Raw genomic sequence first — 24,727 nt, 5'->3', positions numbered from 1 at the left:
CGATTATGGTACCTGTTTTCAGTATATCTCAACTATAATTTATGCCTGAAAACTTCCCTGAAGTTTAATTGTTTCTGTATCTAAACTTCCCTTGTGTACTTTTTGAGAAATCAATGGGAAAAAGACCTATCTTTGACTGGAGAAATCCAACTTTCCTTAGTATATGGGTAAAAAAGCAAAGCCAACCCCAGAAATGAGCATCTACTGAGGGATGAGAGGAGGGGCTCAATAGTCCTGTTGTTTCAGAAGAAATACTTACTTCCGAGAGTTTTTCTTTACACAGTGGACAATGTGGGGCATGGTCGAGGCAGCGCTCAAGGCATTTCAGGCAAAACGTATGTCCACATGGTGTCGTGACAGGTTCAAAGAGCAACCTGGAAAATATATCTGCGTTTTTAGCCAAAAATGTCCAGAAGAGATTTTCAAATAATCTATTTATTTTCTAATAATTCCTTAAGACAATTCTTTTACGGCTGTAGAAATTACTGATATCCATTTCCATTGAGATTTTCCTTATCGAATTTTTAGAAAATAAATCATTTATTACTAAGGTATACATAATTTCTCTGATAATAAAAAGCCCATTATGTTTAGGATATCCAATTCAGAAAGGATGAGTTTTTCAAAGAGTCGCACAGGTTCTCTGTCATCCTACCTCATGCAAAGGGCACACTCAAAGTCAGTTACATCTATGGAGAGTTCTGGACTTTCTCCTATGTTAGAGGTCATGTTCCTTTGAGGTGAGGAATCTGACTCTGAAAAAGTTTAAAATGCTATAATTAACATTGCTCATCTGGACAAGAGCATGCAGCAACTGCATTTCCTCTGGCTAAAATGTGTTACACCAATATAACAAATCATTTATCTGGACTGTGAGCATAAATAAACATTAAAGTTATAACTAAAATTTCCCTATTTCTGACCATGAAGTCTTTGTAGGATTAACCATTTAAACTGTTCTATAATCATAAAGCTGATGTATTCCTTTCATTATTAATTTCAAACTATCTCTGTAAAAACTTTTTAAAAAAATATATTGAATATTAGCTAACATTCTGTCACTCTGGAGTCCTACAACTCCATAACAAAATAGCTTACTGACCTTTCTTGGGAATTTTCCCAGGGCCATTCAGGTCTTGCACATCCTCCAAATCATTTGGAAATTGTCTCTTTAAACCGGTGCTGGGTGCTGCTGGAAGGATACTCTCTAACACTTCTTTATCCTCTTCAAAGTGCAGACCCAGTATAAAATACAAAACTGAAGAATTGGTATTTCTAAACACATCAGATTTCTCAGATGGGTTCTGGTTAAATGGGAAAAAAGAATCCTGAATATTAAAGAAATCATAACATAAGAGAAAATAATATTCATGTAGTGGCCTTTCTTAGAAACCTCTGGAAAGAAGAGGGCTTATGCTCTTCCTTCATGACTGGTTTCATCTATTAACATCTAAGATGAGCTTTACACATTCCACGGTAAAATACAGAACGATTCTTCTTGAGACAGATCAACTGAACATCAATCTTCATATATTCAAATCATCCCTCTGCTTTCTTTTCTCCAAGCCAAAATAAATCCGAGTCTCCTGATGCCTGGGTTTCTCAATGTGTGGTGTCCTGAATGCTTCTACATGTTTCTTTCTATTGTGTTCATTATTTCCACCAACTTCCTTTAAAAGGTTCAACTTTCAGGTTGAGGAGCTAGAACCAGTCTTGAGAAGTACTTCCAACTAACACAATGCCACACTCTGAATAACTTGTAAGTGTTCAAAATTAAGGGATTACATAAAGCTTAATCAAGATAATACCGACAAACACATGCACCTCATACCTTAGAACCCCCGGCACTGCCGCCTTCCTCCAGAGGCTGGGTGTTTTCATGGCTGGAACACTGAGCCTTTAGCCTGCTGGTCAACATTCTGCTTTGGATGGGAGATGTCAAATTCTGATGCACATTTTCTGAAGCTGGAAAAAACACCTCACACATGACCTATAAAATTTCCAAGAAGATAAAAAGTATTTTAAAACACTTTTGAAAAATACATAATATGTCTTAAAGATCCAAAGGAAACTATAAGGCCAAATAGGCCTAGCACACTGAAAAGAATAATTACCATATTCCAGTTGCCAAGTGCTACTATTTCAAAACTCAAGTTTCTGAAACCATAATCGATGCTTTAGGCAGTTTAGCTACCAGGCCCTTTCCAGCTTAGTCTTACCAATTATAAAATATGAGCATTACCCATTCTTTCTACCTGGTCCTTACACATCTGCTACAGAAAATCACCCCTAAGAGTCTCATGATTAGGAGAGAAAAGTGGGGTGTAGAGGTTGTGGGGGTCCATCCAGGCTGTGATCACCCACAGGACTGAGATAATTCTAGAAGACTGCTTGACTTACAAGATAACCACAAGAGCCGCCTAGTAAAGAACTTTAAGGGAAGACCAGGTGAAGAGCCATAATTCTAGTTCAAGAGCCATGGACTAGCCTTTGGTGGTGGTGGGAAGTGACTGCCAGTCACTCCATGGTCCTGCCAAACCTCATGGACTCAGCTGAATCCGAAGACTTAAAAGAGGTATAAAGGAGTGACGGAAACCCAATAAATCACCAGCCACTGTTCTTCATGTGACAGGTCAGTGCACCGGCACCCATGACCCCTGTATCAAGAAGGAACAGCACTCAGCAGGGACATCAGTGTCCTCAGCACTGGCTCTGAGGGGCTCCAGTAAAGCAGCAGAAGGCTGCCTGGGGGATCACCACGTTTCGTGGGCATCAACAGACTGGCAGTGTTTGGGCCCTGAGATAGAAGACATCTACCACTCACAGAATGCTACAGGGAAAAACATCATATCTGAAATAGCATGAGATAGACAAGAAGCACCCCCAAGCACCACCAGACCTAGATTCTGGCCCAGGGGACCTCTGTAAATCTGCTTAATTTTGAGCTCAGGCTGAATTTCATTACGATGCTGTTGTAAAGAGCAGCTGAGATATGTTTTAAGGTTCTCGTGAAGTTTGCAGTTGGGACAAAGCAGGCAGGGATAGAAGAGCCGATGTTAAGATTCAGTATTATTTTGACAAGTTGAAACAATGGCCAAAACCCATAAGTGATCATTTGACAGCATTAATGAAGACCAAACCACTGCACAATACAAGGATAAAAAATATCCTCACTGAAGGTTCTCTCACTGAAAACAAAAAAAGATCTAGGTGTTTGGGCTAACTATGGTTCTAATAGGAGCCAACGGTGTAGTATTAGGCTAAAAATAAACAAACATGCCTCGTGATATAAACACAAGGGAAGGTAAAATCCCCCACCTGTGGCTGTCAGGTGTGCACTCTGAGGTACGCTGGAACGCGTCCAGAGGAGGAACCCTTACAACCTTGTTCCGTGAGAAAAGGATGTTCAGTCCAAAGAAAGACTTAAGGCAAAGATAACAGCCAATGTCAAATATCTAAGGTGGTTTAAAATGGAGGAGGAAAAATGGATTCATTTCCTGTTGCTCCAGAAAATAAAACTAGCCTGTAAAGTGGAAATTGCACGGTACATGTACAAGAGAAGTCAGCAATGAGTATTGTTTAAATAGGGAAACACTGACATAAAAATAAGAACTCCCGGTCACTGCAAGTGCTGAGACTAACTATTGTATAGGCTCTTATAGGGTGGATTCCCACAGTAAATGTGACTCGGTGACCTCTAATGAGAATGGGTTAAAGACCTGAATAAGAAAAAAGATATTTCTGCATCATGCTCGTGAAGCTTTGATGAAAATTTCAAGTCAACCTATCCAGCTAAACTGGTATATTTTGTTTATCATCACAATGTCTCTCATAGGGCTCCTATCCAAACTATAATGCTTGAAATTACAAGTCTAAGAAAACTCACTCTGCCTCCCTAGCCCGTATCATTATCCGTGCAGAACGGAGCTATGTAAATGCTGTCTCATGAAACACTGGGCTTTATCCCTGGATGAAAGTTATCAAACGTGTGAAACTCATCGTTATTCCTGTGGGTTTTTAATTACATTGTCATGAATATTCAGAACTATATTCCTTTTTTTATTTGACATGCAGGAGTTACTCAGCGTGGACATAAAGGCTACAAATGAGACTTAAAAAAGAAAGTCATTTAAAGAAAATCACACCTTCTGCGCTTCTTTCTTCACTGAGTTACATTCAGGATTTAAAGCAAGGCAGTAGAGAAACTCCTTTAACACTTCCTTACTTCTTCCCAATCCAGAAAGAGCCTGAGCCTTCATATGATGCCCCTGGATTCATCAAAAGACAAGATACACATTTTTAAAGAGTGTGATTATATACTTGCATACAAAAAGCCCCGAAAAAAATCATTAGGACTACTGAATATTCGGATAAACATATTAGCTAGAATAAACACAAACCCACCAAGGATGGCTCTAGCTCTACTCCCCTGGCACCTGAGCAAACCCAAATATCTCATAACACACTCTACAGTCAGAGCACAAGAGTCTCGAGACCAGGAATTTGAGCCCAAGGCAGTTTCAAGGGCCATGCTAAGTAAGAAAGAAGCAGCTCTCTACCAACTTTAAATACATTCAGGCATCACAGATCACAACCACATTTCTGTCTTCAAGGAGCGCAATCTTGTGAGAGAAGACAGACATGAACAGAAATATCTGTAACACAAAGCATAACATACAAAATACTACAAGAGAAATAAACAAAGTGCAGTACGGATCAGTATTTTCCCCCAGCATTTTGTTTCTTTTTTGGGTGGATGCAGTATTTTCTCATATCATCAGAAACACTGTAATTTGTTTTTATCAGTTCATGTATTATATTTCCATTGGAGTCAGTCCTGATCATGCATTTTAGTCTTTTTCTTCTTTATTTTATTGACTTTTTTCTTGTGAATCCCTGCTTCTTCATTCATATTTTTAAAAGATGTACTGTTTCCAACTGGTTTTCTCTCATGTTGAGTCAGACCCTTGACCTCATAGACTTCATTATGAATGGAAGACTTTTTGGGTCCTTCATCTACATGTGGGAAATCTATTTGAGAGGTTTTATTTTCAGGTGTGTGGTAGGGAAGCCAGGCCTTAGGCTGGGAGCCCCACATACCAGGATTTAGAAGGGCTTACTCAGGGGGTAGGGGGAGGGGAATTTCTGCATGCATTGGCAGCCACACTTTTCCCCAGGCGGTTTGTCCAAATTCTTTGCGGGAGGTGGGGATGGGGCACTATGATTTTTTTTCCCCCACTACTGCTCTGCATGGCATAGTGAACTGGCATGTCAAGCAAACCTCCTTTCTTATTCCTTTCCCAAGAGTTTAAATTGAATCTTTTCTGGAGTTTGTATTAGGATATGAGCTTAGCTCCCATTTGAACTATAATGTTCTCTGCTTTTTCATCCGTTCACGTGCATTCCAAACATTTGCTGAGCTTTCTAATCTCATAAATATTCCCCATTCTCTTCAGTGATGGACTTATACTTGCTTATACTTTCTTGCTGCCACAGTTTTATGGAGGTATAATTTATATAGAATTAAATTCACCAATTTAAAATGTACAATATAGACTTTTGGGGCGCCTGGGTGGCACAGCGGTTAAGCGTCTGTCTTCGGCTCAGGGCGTGATCCCGGCGTTACGGGATCGAGCCCCACGTCAGGCTCCTCCACTATGAGCCTGCTTCTTCCTCTCCCACTCCCCCTGCTTGTGTTCCCTCTCTCGCTGGCTGTCTCTATCTCTGTCGAATAAATAAGTAAAATCTTTAATAAAAAAATAAAATAAAATAAAATAAAATGTACAATATAGACTTTTGACAAATGTATACAATATCTAAGTACAACCACAATCGTGATGTAGCACATTTCCATCACCCCAGAATGTTCTCTCATGCCCTTCGAAGTCAATCCTCCCCTCTCTCCAAGTCCAGGAACCACTGATCTGTCAGTACAGTTTTGCCTTTTTGAGAATTTCATATAAATGAAATCACACATGTATTTGTGTGCCTTCCTTCACTTTAATGTGATGCTTCTGAGGTTCATTCACCTTGTTGAATGGATCAACAATTCATTATTCCCTATTACCAAGGAGGGTTCCAATGAATGGTTATACAACAATCTAAAGGCCCAGAATCGCCAAGGAAGTGTTGAAAAGGAAAAACAAAGCTGGACATCACAATGCTGGATTTCGAGCTGTACTACAAAGCTGTGATCACAAAGACAGCATGGTACTGGCACAAAAACAGACACATAGACCAATGGAACAGAATAGAGAACCCAGAAATGGACCCTCGGCTCTCTGGGTTATACAACAATCTGTTTATTTATTTCTATTTTTTAATTTTTAAAGAGAAATTTTATTAGTTTCATAGTACTTCATTCAGGAAGGTGAATCATACTATGAACCAGAAACTTTTAAATTACCTGACATTTGCTGACCAGTAACCTTACTCGAATTGTCAGTTAGGATAGGTCATGTGCACAGCACAGCTCACCTTGTTTATCCCCTTGAAATGTCTCAGGAATGACAGGTTTTTTGTTTGTTTTAAAGATTTTATTTATTTATTTATTTATTTATTTATTTATTTGACAGAGAGAGAGACAGCCAGCGAGAGAGGGAACACAAGCAGGGGGAGAGGGAGGGGAAGAAGCAGGCTGGATCCCAGAACCCCGGGATCACGCCCTGAGCCAAAGGCAGATGCTTAAAGGCTGAGCCACCCAGGTGCCCCAGGAATGGCAGGTGTTGAGAGTTAAAGCAAACAGGAAAAAAAAAAACTGTCATGAAGCCCAAAACTAAGAATTTAACCTCCTCCAGATGATAGCTGAATTCATTTTTTTTTAAAGATTTTATTTATTTATTCGACAGAGATAGAGACAGCCAGCGAGAGAGGGAACACAAGCAGGGGGAGTGAGAGAGGAAGAAGCAGGCTCATAGCGGAAGAGCCTGATGTGGGGCTCGATCCCATAACGCTGGGATCACGCCCTGAGCGGAAGGCAGACGCTTAACCGCTGTGCCACCCAGGCGCCCCTCATTTTTTAATCCAGATTTATTGAGGAACAACTGACAAATATAACTGTATATAAAATGCAGCATCTATCATGATGATTTGATATACACACACATTGTGAAATGATTCCCACAATCAAGGTAATTGACACGTCCACCACCTCACATACTTAACTCAGTCACCCTCCCTCCCTTCCTTCCTTCCTTCCTTCCTTCCTTCCTTCCTTCCTTCCTTCCTTCCTTCCTTCCTTCCTTTTCTCCCTCCCTCCCTCCCTCTCTCTCTCTCTCTCTCTTTCTTTCTTTCTTTCCTTTCTGAATTCAGTTTGCTAGTATTTTTTGAGGACTTTGCATCTATGTTCATCAGGGATATTGCCCTATAATTTTCTTTTCTTGTAGTGTCCTTATCTGGATTCAGTATAAAGGTAATGTTGGCCTCATAAAATAAGTCTGGAAGTGTTCCTTCCTCTTCAGTTCTTTGAAGAGCTCGAGAAGGATTGGGATCAGTTCTTTAAATGTCTGGTAGAATTCACCTGTGAAACCATTTGTCCTGGGCTTTCCTTTTTTGGGAGATTTTGATTACGGATTCAATCTCCTTGCTCATTACTGATCAGTTCAGATTTTTTATTACTTCATAAGTCTTGGTAAGTTTTAGGTTTCCATGAATTTATCCATTTCTTCGAAGTCATATAACTTGTTGGCATATAATTACTCACAGTCCTTTACAATCCTTTGTATTTCTGTGGCATCACTTGTAATGCTTCCTGCATTTATAATTTCATTCTTTTGAGTCATCTTTTTGTCTTAGTCTAACTAAATGTTTGTCGGTTTTATCTTTTCAAGAAACCAATTCTTAGTTTCATTGATCATTTCTGTTGTCTTTCTAGTCTCTATTTTGTTTCTGCTCTAATTTTTATTCCTTCTGCTAAATTTGGGCTTAGTTTTTTTTCTAGTTTCTTGAGGAATAAGATTAAGTTGTTTGAGGTCTTTACTTTTATTAATGTAGGTGCAAACCTCCCTATTAGAACTGCTTCTGCTGCACCCCATAAGTTTTATTATCTGTGTTTCCATTTCCCTTTGTCTCAAGATTTTTTTTTTAATTTCTTCTTTGATTTCTTCTTTGACTCGTTGGTTGTTTGGAAGTCTGTTGTTTCATTTCCACATATTTGTGAATTTTCCAGCTTTCTTCCTGTTACTATTTCTAGTTTTGTACCATTGTGTCTGGAAAAGATACTTGATAAGATTTCAGTTTTCTTAAATTTGTTAAGACTTGTTTGGTGACCTAACATATGATCAATCCTGGAGAATGTTATTTGCTCTTGGAAATATCTAAAAGCATGACTGTTAGGTCACATAGGAAGTGTATGCTTAACTTTAAACTTCTGAACTGTCTTCCATTGTGTCTATACTGTTTTGCATTCCCACCACATTGTATAAGGGTTTCAGTTGTTGGACATCCTCATCCACACTTAGTATGGTCAGTCTTTTAAGTTTAAGCCATTTTAGTGGGTATTTAGTGTTATCTCTTTGAGATTTTAATTTGCATTTTCCTAATGACTAATGATGTGGAGCCTCTTTTCATGTGTTCAGTTGATATTCCTATGCCTTCTTTAGTGAAGTATCTGTCCTTGCCCATTACTTAACTGGGTTATTTACATTATGAAGGAGTTGGTAAGTGTTCTTTATATATGCTATATACAGATATATGGCTTACCAGAAATATGTCTTGCAAATATTTTCTCCCATTCTGTTTGCCATTTTGTTTTTGTTGCAGTATCTTTTGAAGAACGGAAGTTTTCAATTTTGATGAAGACCAACTTACTTTTTCTTTTACAATTTTTCCTGTGTCCTGGATAAGAAATCTTTGCTTTACAAAAAGTGTCAGAGATTTTTATGTGTTGTTTTCGATATGCTATAGTTATAGACTATATGTTTCAGTCTATCCTCCGTTTTGAGTTAATTTTAATATAGGATGTAAGGAGAGGATTGAGGTTCATTTTTTTTCTTTTGCAAATAGATATCTAATCATCTCCTACTAAAAATTGTGAAAAAATTATCCTTTCACTATGGAGTTATCTTTGCACTATTGTAAAAAACTAATTCACCACTTATGTGTAGGTCTATTTCTGTACTATCTTCTGTTTTAGTAATCTACACAGTTCTCATTAGTGTAGCTTTATAGTATGTCTTGGTACCAGGTAGTGTATTTCCTGCAACTCCATTCTTATTTTTTTTAATTGTTTTGGCTTCTTCTGTCCCTTGTATTTCCATAAATGTGTGTATACACATGTACACATATATGTATATTTTAAAGCCAATTTGCCAAATTCTGCAGAGAAGAATACCAGAAGTTTAATTGGGACTGTGTTGTTTTTATTTGGGGAATCTGTCATCTTACTAACATTGAGTCTTCTGATCCATGAACCTGGTATGTATTTATACTTACTTAAATGATACTTAATTTCTCTCAGCAATGTTTTGTAGTTTTCGGTATACAGATCTTGTAAGTACTTTGTTAACTTTATCCCTAAGTAAGTCATGTTTTTTTAAACTATTGTAACAGTTATTATTTTTAAAATTTCATTTGTATAACTGTTTCTTGTTGGTGAGTAGAATGTGATTGGTTTCATTTTTGCATATTATCTTGTAGCCTGCAAGTTTTTTGTAAATTTCTTAACTTTTCCTCATAATTATGTCAACTGTGAACAGACAGTATTGCATTTTCCTTTCCATTATGTATGCCTTTTATTTCTTTTCTTTTCTTTCTTTCTTTCTTTCTTTCTTTCTTTCTTTCTTTCTTTCTTTCTTTCTTTTTTTTTATTTGTTTTCTTTTACCATTCTGGCTAGGACCTCCAGTACCATATTGGTAAGTGGTAAAAACACTTTTTATTTTTCTTGGTCTTAGCAGAAAGTCATTCCATTTCCTATCATTAAGTATGGTGTTTGCTGTAAGGGTTTTCATAGATAGGGGTTATCAGATTGAGGAAAGCCCCTGTTATTCCCAGTTCATACAAAGTTTTTAACATGAAGGGCGTTCAATTTTATCAAGTGCTTTATCTCCATTTACTGCATTTTTTTCAGTCTGTCAATACAGAAAAATTGATTTTCAAATGAGATAGAGATATCAGTTTGAAGTTTGTTTTTTAATGTTTTTTCCTGGTTTTGTTATCACAATAATGCTGCTCTCATAAAATAACTTTTCCCTCCTTTTCTGCTTTTCAGAAGAATCTCTGAAGGATTGGCATTATTTCTTCCTTAAATGTGTGATAGAATTCACCAGTAATTCCATCTGGTCCTGATCTCTTGGGGGGGAGGGTGGTTAACTACAACTTCAATTTCTCTAAATAGAGATAAGGCTATTGAGGTTCTCTGTTTCTTCTTGAATGAACATTAGTAGTTTATATCTTTCAAGGAGTTTGTTAACTTCTAGGTTGTTGAATGTATTGGCATAAAGTTGTTCATAAAATTGTTCTGTTTTAACCTTTTAATGTCTGTAGGATCTATAGTGATATCTCCTCTTTCATTCCTGTTATTAGTAATCTGTACCTTTTCTCTTTTTTCCTGATTAGTCTGGTGAGGTATGTCAATTTCACTGATCTCTTCAAAACAGCAGGTTTTGTTTCATTGACTTTTCCTTATTGTTTTTCTGTTTTCTATTTATTGACTCCTATCTTTTTCTTTCTTTCTTTCTCCTTACCTTTATTTTAATTTGATCTTCTTTTCTTAGTTTTTTAAGAAAGAAACAGATCACTCTTTTGAGACCTTACTTCTTTAATAACTTATTGTTATAAATTTCCCTCAAAGAATGGCTTTAACTGCACAGGACGAATTAGATGTAATGTGCTTTTATTATCAATGATTTCAAAATAGTTCCTAGTTTCCTTTGTGATTTCTTCTTTGTTGCATGCATTGTTTAGAGGTAATCTAATTAAATAACAGGTATTTAAGGATTTCCTAGATGTTTTATTGTCATCAATTACTCTTTTCATTCTATTGTCGAGAGCATAGTCTGCAAGATTTCAATAATTTGAAATCTATTGAGACAGCATAGGATTCTATAAGCATTAAAAAGCACAGGTATGCTTACCAATTTGGATAAAATCAAGCTTATCACATGCCTATTTGTATTTCTGCATATAGGCAAATGTTTTGTTAGCACTGGCTTATCTCCATTTGCACCAAAAGTTGTGAATCATTATCAGCCATGATCAATGGCCTGAAAGTATAGTTTTGCCTGGATAAAACACACTGGTATAGAAGTCCCCAGTTGAAAACTCAAAGTTGGTTCTACAAGTGCTTCCATATCATCTCAGCTACAGTTGGACAACTTCATCCTTCCCTCAGTCCTTTCAGCTTACTTTCCAATGTTGCTTCTGCCTAATCCTTTAGTTACAACATTAACCTGGAAACAAATTTCTAGCCTTCATTATCTTAAATTGATTTATCAGGGTATACTTCCACTAAAGCTATTCTTCACTAGGCATTTATCAAGAACTGAGGTCCATAGATTTGCAATAAATCCTAAAGACATAACCCAAATTCCAAAAGCTAATAATTCACTTGCTGGCTCTCTTACAGTTAAAATTATCTATGTAACTTTGTGGTAACTAAGTCTATCTTTCATCACAGACACATTGCAAAGTTTTTAGCTCAAAAAGTCAATACTGTGGAGAAGAAACTAGCTTCACAGGGCAATACAGGTCCACTGTCAGTCAGAAATGCTAAACTTATAATTCATAGTAATGAAGTCTTAATCATTACTGACAGAAATTCCCTAAGAAGATTAATAGATCAAGGGATGGGAGAAAAGTCATCAATAAAAGGAGGAGAAAATGTTTTTAGTGAAGCAAGCAAGCAAAAAAAAAAAACAAAAAAAACAAAAAAAACCCAGATTTCTGGGCTTGGTCCAACAAACATTTGCTCTCATCCTTAGGCTCATACCCAATTCCAATTTAACACTCAATCTAAGCTGAAAACATTTTGTTTTAAAGAATGGAAGTTTGGATAGAAGGAAGGAAAGAAGGGCATCTTTTCTAATAACATGGGTTAATGCTTCTTCAATGTTTCTAAAACAAAAATGATAAAGAATAAGATAGAGGGACAAAATATTTTTACTTACTGGCTAAGAGCATGTGATCCATGTTAATTCCATTACAAATTCCTTAAAACTTTAAAATCTCTTTTGGGTTTTAAAAACCAGGGATTCGTGAAAAAAGTTACAACTTTTATTGTTTGACTTCTTAATCTTCAGGAACAACTTAAGCTATCATTATTATATTAACAAAGCTTATTTTGTGTCATCACAGAAAGAAATATTAGACCTTTCCAACACGGACGAAAATTATTCCAAAACCCTTACAAAACACTCATCCTTTCACTGACAACATTTATATGTTCCATGCATATTAGGGCCCAACTGTGAATCATGATTATTATACGATCTTACTAAAGTGTAATTTTAAACATTTCCCCTTTACTCACATTTTTATATAATTTTATCATTGTGCTTATATATTTATTTATTAAAAAGGCATATTATTCAGCTAAATATCTCCTAAAAGTAATCTGAATTAGTGTTTCTTAACTAAATCCAGCTGGGAGACTTTCTGGTCTTTTAGACTGAGTTGGTTTATTGTGAAGTGGATTGCTACATCTAGACTTCTATCATGAGGTAAACGTACACTGTGCGTAAGTACCTAACCACCATCCTCTTAGTTTATTCTGAAGAAAGTCCCATAAACGTACATTTATTATCTCCAAAGCCAACCAATACCTTAGCCAGTACCTTAGTCAAGAGAGGTTCATTCTGACAAACTGCGTTGGCATCCTGCAGAGCCTGCTCGTAGTTCTTCAAGGTTAGATATAACTCTGCTCGCAGCAGCAGCAACGAATTGTCTCTAGGCGCTGAAAGACATGGGCAATAGAAAAAAAATTAAAGCGACTACATTTAAAAATAAATCTTTAAGTCACTAAAATATTAAATTGGAAAATAAGCACAAAGGCAAAATAAATACTTCCTCCCACAAATCGTATGTGGTTTAATAGGTTGGTAAGTATATTTACATAACTTCCCTCAGGAAAACAGAAAGAGTATTAACAAGACTTCAAAATGCACCAAGAAAAACAGACTGCTGAACGCACACTAGGCACAACCTAATCTGCAAGAATGAGTAAACGTGGAATCATCTTAATGCCATAACTAGGTATTAAAAATGAGAAGATTTAAAATAACTTTCTTGAGGGGCGCCTGGGTGGCTCAGTGGGTTAAGCGTCTGCCTTTGTCTCAGGTCATGATCCCAGAGTCCTGGAATCGAGCCCCACATCGGGCTCCCTGCTCAGTGGGGAGCCTGCTTCTCCCTCTCCCTCTTCCTCTGCCTGCCACTCCCCCTGCTTGTGCTCTCTGTCAAGTAAATAAATAAAATCTTTTAAAAATAAATAAAACAAAATAACTTTCTTGAAAGTACATGAGGAAATTCGTGTTCAAGAAACAAAAGAATGCATAATTTGTTTTCTTATACAACTGCATGGATGTGGACTTATCACCATAATTGTACCTATAGTATGTTCTTTTAAGTGCGAAAAGAAGGGGGGACAAAAAAACCTTCCTCAAACAGAAGAGAGCTTAAGAACCGCTCATATGCGACTATGGAGATAAGCCTAGCTATGCAGAAGCCAAGAGTGACTCTATGAGCTGACGTGTAGTATGTAAAGTCCTTGGCTTGGCAAGGTACCATGGAAAAGCGACAAAGCCAGAGTTCATGAAAGCTGAACCATCACCGCCATTTTCATACTGCTGGACCTGGTTCACTCTACCTATACTCATTGCAGGATCTTTGTAATAGAGCTACAGCATACACTTTAATTGACAATAAATATTCTAAGGACCCAATGTGTTCTCATTTCTCTACCTAATACCCATTTCAGTTTGCTTCAAATCCTAGACCTTGACTCTCTCTCAAACCAGCCACTTGGTACTTTCCAAATGCCACCACAACTCCTCTTAGTTTATGTAGGTAAGTGGGCAAGTGTGCATAACAGAACTCATGCAAAAGGATGTTACATCAAGACATAGTGGGGCTACCTACGACTGTATTATTGCTACAGATGTGTAATATAGAGAAGGTATGACAAGGCAAAAAGGTGGGAAAAGAAGAAAGAAATGGCAGAAATGGAGAATCTAACAATAAAAGTTGAATCTTTTAAAATGACATGGACTGGTTAGAGTAAGGGTCAACAATTTTTTCGGCAAAAAACCAAACGGTAAGTATTTTAGGTTTTGCAGGCCAGGAAGAAATTTGAGGGTATTGTACAGGCACTTATATAACAAGAGAGAAAACAAATTTTCACAAAATTTTTATTGACAAAATTAAAAAATAACAATAATTTAGTATTTTTTGTAACACAGGTCTACTAATTAGAAGAATGGAATTCTTTGGGGGAAAGGATAACATTTTCCTTAAAGTTCAAAGTTAGTGTCCCCCATCCTATCAAAATAAATAGAAAATGTTCACGTGTTGGTTATGATCTGTAATGAGGTTTTATGTTTTTCGTCTTGGAATCTGAAATATGGATGTCAATCCACAAGCATATGATTTTACATTGAGCAGAAGAACTGAAGTTCTTTATAGAATTCTATTAGATTCTGTGCATATTTGTCTCTGTAGTATGTCATTATACAGTAAATATAATTACAGATTAATCATTTCCAACTGAAGACGAAGGTAAAGTTCCTCAAATGCACAATTAAGTGCATTTTCAAATACAGAAATAACTTTTAGAGATTTTGGAAATCTCAAAAAAAACATGCTGCTTGAACTATAGTTTGAGTTTGAGAAATACACCCGCTGCAGATGTGGGTGAGAACGAAGATTTCCCACCTTGTTCCCACTTTGCCAGAGTTGATTCTCTTGAATCTTCTAAACCACCATATCATGTGCAAACAATCAGCTTTGACTCTGGGATGCTAGGTTTCATTCCTTGTGTTTCTTTTTACTCCCACATTGCAGTAAGAGTGGTGATAGCAGACGTTTTTCTTCTTGAATTTAAAAAAGGACGTGTGGAATGTTTTAACATGAAATATGTTTACTGTAAGCTTCTGACAGAGAATATTTACCAAATTAGTTGTTTCTTTCTATTCCTAGTTTTCTATGAAGGCATTAGAACAAGTGGGCGCTGAATTTTATAGTATGCTCTTTCAGTATGTGAGAGATTACTTGGAGTGTATCTCCTTAAATCTCCCCTTATAGTGAATTACATTGAATAATTTGTCTAATACTGAAATATCCTTGTATTCTTGGGATAAGCTCATCTTGACCTTAAGTCTTACTATATTGCCGGATTCAAATACTAAGAAATTTAACTAAGATTCTGGCAACTATGCACATATGTAAGACTAGCCTGTACGTTTTTTTCCTAAGCTTTACTTGATTGTAGTATCAAAACTACACTCATAAAATTAAATGAAAAATTTCCCATATCTCTCCATGATCTGAAATAAGATGAAAGTTCATCTTCCTTGCAAGTTTGTTAAAACTGGCTTGACCTGTCTTTCTCAAAAAAAAAAAAAAAAAGCCCTGAGTAGCATTTCTATTTTGTTTATGATTATTGCTCAATGTCAGGCTTTTACCTCTTCTTGGGTCAATTTTGATAATCTATGGTTTCCTTAAAATTGTCCTTTTTATATCGGCTTTAAAATCTGTTATGTTCTTCTATATCTGCAATTATGCTTTTTCTTCATTCCTGATCCTATTTGTGTTTTGCTTTTTCTTCATCACATTTGCCAAACATTTGTCTCTTTTATTGGTCTTTGTAATGAACCAGCTTCTGACTTCTTAACCAACTCATTTTTATTTTGTTCGTTTCATAATGTTTTCTTCATTATCTCTTTGCTTACACTTGTGTTAGCTTAATTGATCTTGACCAAATTTTTGGAGTTAAAAACACTCTTCGTTGACATTTATTTTTTTTAATTTTTTATTATGTTATGTTAGTCACCATACAGTACATCCTTAGTTTTTGATGTAGTGTTCCATGATTCATTGTTTGAGCTGACATTTATTTTTAATCATTCTTTTCTAATGAATACATTTAAGCCTCTACTCCTTACATTCTAAAGGCTACTTTTACTGAAGTCCAAAACAGTCACTTCCCATCCAGACACTAAATGAATCAAACTGCTTTCTTCGTTGACTTCCACCATTTGGCAACCCATTTATGAAGTCAGAACTTCATAATTTAATCTTTTAAAACATTTCAAATAAATCTCTACACATTTCCTGAGCATTAAGCTTTAAGCTTAATAAAACTGAGTTTATGGAGGAATCACAAAAAAATAAATGGAAGACAAAAAGCAACGTAAAATTCTTTGTGTGGAGACAGCTTATGGAAGAAAAATGCACGTGTGCACCTTCCAAGAAACTGACAAAAATATCCAAACATAATCAACCAACCCTTATATGGGGAAATGAGTCAAAAAGAGTGCAGTTTGAGAACCAGTCTCTGTGAGGAAAAGAAGAGATAGTCTACTCCCTACATTTGTGTTTAGGGTTAATCAAAGACGGCTCTCCAACTGCAACCCAAGGTCATCATCACGTTGGGAGCTAGAATTACCACCATAAGATCTGTCAAATGAGTGGGCAGTGGTGACAAGTAGAGAACTGTACAAGTGTCATTTAGGAAGAGTTGAATGAATTGACAGAAAGCAATGACAGCTAAGTAGTGGTCCTGGTGAATAGAAAGAATAAATGGCAATAATCCTCATGGGTTATTTGTTCAAAGTGATGTAGGACTTACAAAGTCAAGGCTACAAGTCATAAATGTGTATCTTGAACTTTTACATTCATATACACCTGCGTGATCACTACCCAAATCAGGATCTAAGAAGGCTCCTTTGTGCACTTTCCCAGGTAGTACACCTTTCCTAAAGGTAACCACCATTCTGACTTCTATCACCATGGATTACTTTCACCTGTTTCTGAACTTATACATGGGGTTACATGAATAGAATGTAATCTTTTGTATCTGTCATTATCATTCTGTGAGATGCCTCCATGTTGCTATAAGTTTTTGTTTTTTTTAAAAACAACTTGCTGCATAATACACTGTATGACTTGATTTATATACTCATTCTACTGGTGGGTTGTTAGCCCAATGTTTTTGGCATATATTTAATATATATAATATATATTATATATAAGTATATTATATATAAAACTGCTATGAAAATTCTTATATATGTCTTTTGTTGGGCATAAGTATTAATTTCTATTTGGCATATACTCAAAAGTGGAAATACTGTGCCAAAAGTTGTGTTTATGTTTAACTTTAGTAGGTAGTCCCAAACATATTTAACTTGCACCAATCTGCACTTCCACCAGCAATGTAAGAGTTCCAATTGCTCCCAATACTTGTCAACAGTAGACATGGTTACTCTTTTTCATTTCCAGGTATGTTTCAACATCTTATTCAGTTTAAATTTGCATTTGGTCAGTAATTACATGTATTTCATATATTTATTGCCCATTTTGATATCTAGTTTTACAAAGCATCTGTTCAACTCTGCCTATTATTTAGACAGACTTCCTTTCTTGTTCTTGAACTATAGACATTTTTTTCAATATTCTGAACCAGCATTCTCATTTAGATACATATTACAAATACACATCACCTTTTCACTCTTTTGAGGCATCCCTGAGGAACAGAAGTTATTAATTTTAATTAAATCAAATTTATCTTTTCTCTATGGTTATGCTTTTTGTGTCTCAAAAAGTATCACCTACCCTAAGTTCATGAAAATATTCTGATTTATTTTAGATATCTGATTATAATTTCCATGTATGATGTGCAATGGTCATCTAGGTTCATTTTTCCCCAAATGGATAAGCAACAGACTTAGACTATTTAAAAGACCCCCCCCCCCATTTAACTCTATTGGCATCTTCGAAGGAAACCAGGTGACTGTACATGAAAGTCCCTTTCTATGTGTCTATACTTGGGCCAACACAACTCTGTGCTAATTACTGCAGCTGTATACTAAACCTCGGTATCTTGCAGTATCAGTTCTCCAGCTTTGTTACTTTTCCTCGTTATTGCCATGGCCATTTATCAACTTCCACCAAAACCATGAGCTGAGATTTTGACTGAGAATGCACTGAATCTGTAGTTCAGTATGCACAGAACTGACATCAATACTGAGCTTTGCAATCCATGAAAATCAGGTATCTTTCACTTATTTAAGTTCTTGCAGAAATGTTTTGTATTTTCAGTGTAGAGGTCTTGAACAACTTTCAGGTATTTCAAGATTTACTCCGAAGAATTTCTGGGTTACATAAATGGGTTTTCTATTTTGTTTTTTTACTAAGTATATATAATTATCACTGATCTTTCTATATTAACCTTAGAGTCAACAATCTTGATAATTCACTTATAATTTCTAATAGTTCAAATATCCCTCTGAAGTTCCTATGTACTCCAACATGTCATCTACAAATAATGTTTTATTTTTCCAATTTTATACCTTTTTTCTCCTCATTGCACCAGCCAGAATCTTAATACAATGCAAAATGGCAGTGATGACAATGAACACCCTTGTCACCTTTTCCTTCAGTGGGAAAACATTCAATATTTCATCCTTATGATGGTTGCCACAGATTTTTTTAAAATTTAAATTCAATTTAGTTAACATATAGTGCATTATTAGTTTCAGGGGTAGAGTTTGGTGATTCTTCAGTTGCATATAACACCCAGTGCTCATTACATCAAGTGCCTTCCTTAATGCCTATTACCCAATTATCCCTTCCCCCCCTACCTCCCCTCCAGTAACCCTCAGTTTGTTTCCTACAGTTAAGAGTCTCTTATGGTTTGCCTTCTTCTCTGTTTTTTTATCTTATTTTCCTTTTCCTTCCCCTATATTCATCTGTTTTGTTTCTTAAATTCCAAATATGAGTGAAATCATATACTATTTATCTTTCTCTGACTTATTTCGCTTAGCATAATACCTTCTATTTTCATCCATGTCATTACAAATGGCAAGATTTCACTCTTTTTTGATGGCTGAGTAATATTCCATTGTGCATATATACTGTCTCTTTATCCATTCATCAGTCAATGGACATCTGGGCTCTTTCCATACTTTGGCTATCGTAGACATTGCTGCTATAAATATTAGAGTGCATGTGTCCCTTCAAATTACTATGTTTGTATCCTTTGGATAAATACCTAGTAGTGCAATTGCTGGGTCATAGGGTAGGTCTATTTTTAACTTTTTGAGGAACCTCCACACTGTTTTCCAGAGTGGCTGCACCAGTTTGCATCCCCACCAACAGCGTAAGAGGGTTCTCCTTTCCCTGCATCCTCACCAACATCTGTTGTTTCCTGATTGTTAATTTTAGCCATTCTCACAAGTGTGAGGTGGTATCTCATTGTGGTTTTGGTTTGTATTTCTCTGCTACAGATATTTTTTGTAGATACTCTTTAACATACTAAGAAAGTTCCCTTGGGGCGCCTGGGTGGCATAGCGGTTAAGCGTCTGCCTTCGGCTCAGGGCGTGATCCCGGCGTTATGGGATCGAGCCCCACATCAGGCTCCTCCACTATGAGCCTGCTTCTTCCTCTCCCACTCCCCCTGCTTGTGTTCCCTCTCTCGCTGGCTGTCTCTATCTCTGTCGAATAAATAAATAAAATCTTAAAAAAAAAAAAAGAAAGTTCCCTTGTATTCCTACTTTCCTGAAAGATCTTAAACCAGGTCTTACGATTTTTCTCTATTCTGTAGATGTAGTGAATTACATTGGTTGATATACAAGGATTAAATGAACATTTTACTTGATTGTGATGTGTTTAAGTGTATCACTGGATTCAATCTGCTAATATTTTGTTTCCCAAAGGTAACCACTGCCCTTACTTACAACATGCTAGAGTAATTTTGCCTGTTTGGATTTACGGAGAAGTAGAATCATGGTAAAAATGCTTTTGAGTCTTCCTTTCACCCAAAATTATGTCTGATTTGTCCACATTGTAGTGTTTAACTGTAGCTGGTTTACTTTCTTTCTGTAGAGTATTCCAAAAGGCATCGTAATACAGTCACTCATTGCATTCTTATTGGACATGTAGGTTGCTTCCACTTCAGGACTATCTCTACATAAGGATATACCCTCTTGCACATTCTTGTACATTCTTTCAGTGCACATATACGTGAACCTTATTGAAACTGCTCAGCCAAAGGTCGTATTTAACATTTCAGATACCACCAAACTATTTTCTAGGTGTAAAATTTGCAGACCCATCTGCAGCATATGATAGTTCTCATTTTCTGCATCTTCTCCAACAGTTGGTATTGTGATCGTCTACATTTCCAGCAGCTGTTTTTATTTATTTTTAAGATTTATTGATTTTAGAGAGAGCATGAGCAGAGGAAGGGGCAGAAGGGGAGAGGGGCAAGGAAGGAGGGAGGGGGAGAGAGAGAAGCAGACTCCTCACTGAACAGGGAGCCTGACCCTGGGCTTGATCTCAGGACCCCAAGATCATGACCTGAGCCGAAATCAAAAGTCAGATGCTTAACTAGGCCATCTAGGTGACTCAACAACTGATTTTAAAAGTTCTATACTTCTACTGTCTAAGACAGTAACCACTACCTGCGTGTGGCTACTGGACAACTATGGGGCTGGAGCGACAGAGGATCTGAGATACTGACTTTTTAAATTTTAACTAACTGAAATTTAAATTTAAAAGCTGATACTCTATTGACTAGTGGAAAACTTTTAATTTGGAACAACTTCAATATGCCACTCTACTATTTTTCTTTTTTTTTAAGATTTTATTTATTTATTTGACAGAGACAGCCAGCGAGAGAGGGAACACAAGCAGGGGGAGTGGGAGAGGAAGAAGCAGGCACCTAGCAGAGGAGCCTAATGTGGGGCTCGATCCCAGAACGCCGGGATCACGCCCTGAGCCGAAGGCAGAGGCTTAACCACTGTGCCACCCAGGCACCCCTACTTTTTCAACTCTAAATTTATTGAAATGCAAATATGAAGGAAGTATTTCTGATGAAAATTTTGTATCCAAATTGGGGTAGGCAGTGCATGTAAAATACACAATGCATTTGAAAGATTTTTTTTAAAGTAAAAATCTCCATTTTTTTACATCGAAGGTATGTTGAAATATTTTGGATGTATATGTTTAAAAAATACTGTTAAGGGGCACCTGGGTGGCGCAGTCGTTAAGCGTCTGCCTTTGGCTCAGGGCGCGATCCCAGCGTTTTAGGATCGAGCCCCACATCAGGCTCCTCTGCTAGGAGCCTGCTTCTTCCTCTCCCACTCCCCCTGCTTGTGTTCCCTCTCTCGCTGGCTGTCTCTGTCAAATAAATAAATAAAATCTTTAAAAATTTTTTTAAAAATTAAAATAAAAAATACTGTTAAGATAAATTTAATCTGCTTTTCACCTTTTACATGTGGCTACCAGAAATTTAAAATTACATATGTGGCTCACACAATATTTCCACTGGATAGTGCTGCTCCGTGCCACATATACATAAACAAGATAGATGAAAATCCAAAAATATATAGCCTGCTAAAACATGAATATATTGGCTGCAAAAATGGTACAGAATACTTGTTATATAACGCAATTTCACTGCTCTACTCCAACAAAGAATCCCCCAATTTAAACATAGGTGCGCCCTCTAAAAGGCAAAACCTCAACTCTAAATTTAAAATAAAATGCATAATGACTACAGCACACAAGATTCTTTTAGTAACAAAAATTAAACCAAATCTTCTTGGCTAGTGATTTAAATCATATAGAACCAGTAGCAAAAGGAAGTTTGGTCTTTTAAATTACATATCTTAACAGGTGGGGGGAGGGGTCAAGGAGAGCCTGGTGCTGGCCACAAATTTTAGTTATTTTTTAAAAATTAAGCAGACACACTAGTTAACTAATAAGCTAATCACACCATAATAACATCTAATGCCCTTTGAGAGAAAATGTACAATAAAAGCAGAACGGAAGGGGATCCTTCCTGGATTCTTTAGCTGAAACCCCAGAGCAAATCCTGCCACATCACAAGGCACTCTGTGCGCCTCTAGGGTGTTAGTTGTCGGCATTTTCCTGCAGGACAAATAAAAACACTTGGTCATCCTCCCACTTGTAGACAGCTGAGATGGGAGTGAAAGGCAGTCTTGGCCTCACAGAGCTACGCAGGAAGGATGCGGAGGTTCTGCAAAAGACTGGACCAGTGGGGCGCAGCTGGCCTCTGACACCAGCCACCCCGGTTGCTGGTTCACCTTACCATCTTCGGAAGAAAATAACCCCTAAGACCCCCTAAGCCTGAACAGAGCTCTCCATGTCCACCCCTGCTGCTCGACAGGTGGGCCAGGCTGGCGGGCAAGCTCCCAAGGCCGACTTACCCAGATCCAGAGCCTGGTCGCACCTGAGCAGCGCGGCCTCGGGCTGTTGCTGGCGCTGCAGACTCCGCGCCTGGCCCGCCAGCCTGCGCACGCGGCACTCGGCCGGGTAGCACTTCTCCAGCAGGCCGCTCAGCACTACGTTGACTCGCCGAGCCTGCGGCCGGGCGGGCCCCGACTCCACGCAGCGCTTGCACACCGTCAGCCCGCACGGCAGGGTCACCGGCTTGTGCAGCAGCCGCTGGCAGCGCGGACAGCCCAGCAGGTCACGGGGCGCGACGGGCGCCGAGGCCGGCTGCTCCCCACGCGGCTCCTCGGGGGCGCGGCCCGGCCTCCCACCCGGCAGCCGCCACTCGCGCCGGCCCAGGGCGCACGCGAGGCCGCCCGCTAGCTCCCCCAGCTCCTCGGGCCGCAGCGCCCCGAGCCGCGCGGCGCCGCGGAACGCGCCCAGGGCCTCGGGGAGCCGGCCCGCTCGGGCCAGCGCGTCCCCCAGCCGCAGGCACAGGCCGCGGTCGGGCTGCGCCAGCCCCGCCAGCATCGAGCGGAAGAGCTCTGCTGCCATCTCATACTCGCCCGCGCGGAAGGCCTCCTCGCCCTTCTCCAAGCGCTTGGCCAACGGCTCCCCGCAGTCGCAGCCGGGGCACTGGGGCGGGGGCGGCGGGACCGGTTCGGGGCTCATAGCGGTGGGGCTGCGGCGCCGTAGGCCCGGATAGAAGAAGCCTAGGCGGGAGGATGCTCCGCTGCCTGGTGCCCAGCAGCGGAAGCGCGGCAGCTTCTTCGCCGAGAGCCACGCGCGTCTGGGGGCGGCCGCTCCGGGCCGTGGCTACCCTTGGCGGGGGCGGGCGCAACGCTGGGGCGGTGTCCCCCGCGCGGCGTGGGCGGCTGGTCCCGCAGGGCCACAACCCCACCCGGGCAGAGGCGCGGGCGGGGTAGACACGGCGGGCACAGCCCGAGTCCCGCGCGCGCGAAGCGCCCTCCTCGCCCCGCTCGCTTATGTAACCCAGACCGCCTGAGAGAACGTGGCGACCCCCTCCCCACGGCCGCGTCTCCTGCCAACGCTCTCCCTCCTCGTCCCAGGGCGGCCGGGCGCGTGTGTGCGTGCGCGTTCGCCTACACGCGCCCTTCGCCGCGCGCTCTCTTCCCGCGGCCGCGGCCGCGCCCGGAACAGGTGTCCGCGGCAGGCCCGGCGCCCAGCTGTCCTCTTCCGCGGCTCCAGCCTTTCCCCGAGGCCTGGCCGCCAACACAACCTGTGGCGGTGGTTGAAAGGGGAGCCGAGGCAGTTACCAAGCACGTCACGAATTCGATTTAGGAAACTGTCCTAGGTGACGGGAGAGCCTGAAGTGGGCACTGAACACGTCTCCAGCAAGCTTCCTAATGCAACTTTAATAAATTACAGACTGAAACATCTTAGAATTGTAATTTAGAACAGTAGTTTTAATAGAGAACGTAAAGAAATACCATGCTAGATGCTGGGAGGAGGAGGGATCTGAGAAACGGACAATTGTACTGTGCCCTTGGTTCAGAAAGCAGAAATAGAATTTTTAAAAATGTCTCCTAACATGGAGTACTGCAGACAGAAGTTGCTGGAAGGAGGGAGTTAAAAGCTACCTTGGTGTATGAGCAAGGACTAAATGTTCTTTCTGTGCTCGTTAACCAGTTTTTAGAATTCTTCAATAACCATGGCCTATCGGCTCCCTGTTGTTCCGCCATTTATTTTATTCTATGTGTTTGAATGCGATAAAATGCAATATGTCAGAATCCGTATGTTCATTGTGTCAAGTCGAAATTTCTTTATGTTAAATTTGTGAGGTTTAACATTAAAACTGATGACTAAGAAAATATAAAATACTTTAATCAAATCTGGCTTTGGGGAAGGGGAAATGCCTCCTCCTTAGGTGAGGAGAGAAAAATTAGACTAATTCACAAAGGGAAAAAAGAGACAACTTCCGCCAACCTTCTAGTCCTATAATCAATGCAGAGCACGTCCCACCACCTCTCATCCCACCGCCAGCCCTTTCCGCGAATGATTTCCACAGGTCACAGGGCACGACCGCCTCTCTATTTTGACTGATAACAGTTACGGTGAAAGTAGGGTTTTGTTTTTTTTTTTTTAAGATTTTATTTATTTATGTGACAGAGAGACAGCCAGAGGAGAGAGGGAACACAGCAGGGAAGAGGGAGAGGAAGAAGCAGGCTCCCAGCGGAGGAGCCCGATGTGGGACTCGATCCCTGAACACCAGGATCACGCCCTGAGCCGAAGGCAGACGCTTAATGACTGTGCTACCCAGGCGCCCCCAAAGTAGGTTTATTTCTTATTTTTTATTTTTTTAATGATTTTTTATTATAT

The 24,727-nt window shown here is 39.1% G+C and overlaps 1 protein-coding gene across 1 annotated transcript in view; it reads right to left on the bottom strand.

Moving 5' to 3' along the window:
* The window catches only part of LONRF2 (LON peptidase N-terminal domain and ring finger 2), a 53,763-nt gene extending 30,304 nt beyond the window's left edge, over positions 1–23,459 (bottom strand). The window contains exons 1-7 of the mRNA XM_044378709.3: positions 22,384–23,459; positions 12,772–12,890; positions 4,146–4,268; positions 1,832–1,990; positions 1,103–1,304; positions 656–755; positions 260–374 (exon numbers count right to left, since the gene is read on the bottom strand). Coding sequence (XP_044234644.2) covers positions 260–374; positions 656–755; positions 1,103–1,304; positions 1,832–1,990; positions 4,146–4,268; positions 12,772–12,890; positions 22,384–23,059 — 1,494 coding nt within the window. The 5' untranslated portion in view covers positions 23,060–23,459. The remainder of the gene's footprint in view (positions 1–259; positions 375–655; positions 756–1,102; positions 1,305–1,831; positions 1,991–4,145; positions 4,269–12,771; positions 12,891–22,383) is intronic.
* Positions 23,460–24,727: the final 1,268 nt, after the last annotated feature.

Source organism: Ursus arctos, unplaced genomic scaffold (genome assembly GCF_023065955.2).
Source record: "Ursus arctos isolate Adak ecotype North America unplaced genomic scaffold, UrsArc2.0 scaffold_8, whole genome shotgun sequence".
Taxonomy (NCBI): domain Eukaryota; kingdom Metazoa; phylum Chordata; class Mammalia; order Carnivora; family Ursidae; genus Ursus; species Ursus arctos.
The sequence above is the reverse complement of the archived record's forward strand: the minus strand, read 5'-3'. Positions and strand labels throughout refer to the sequence as shown.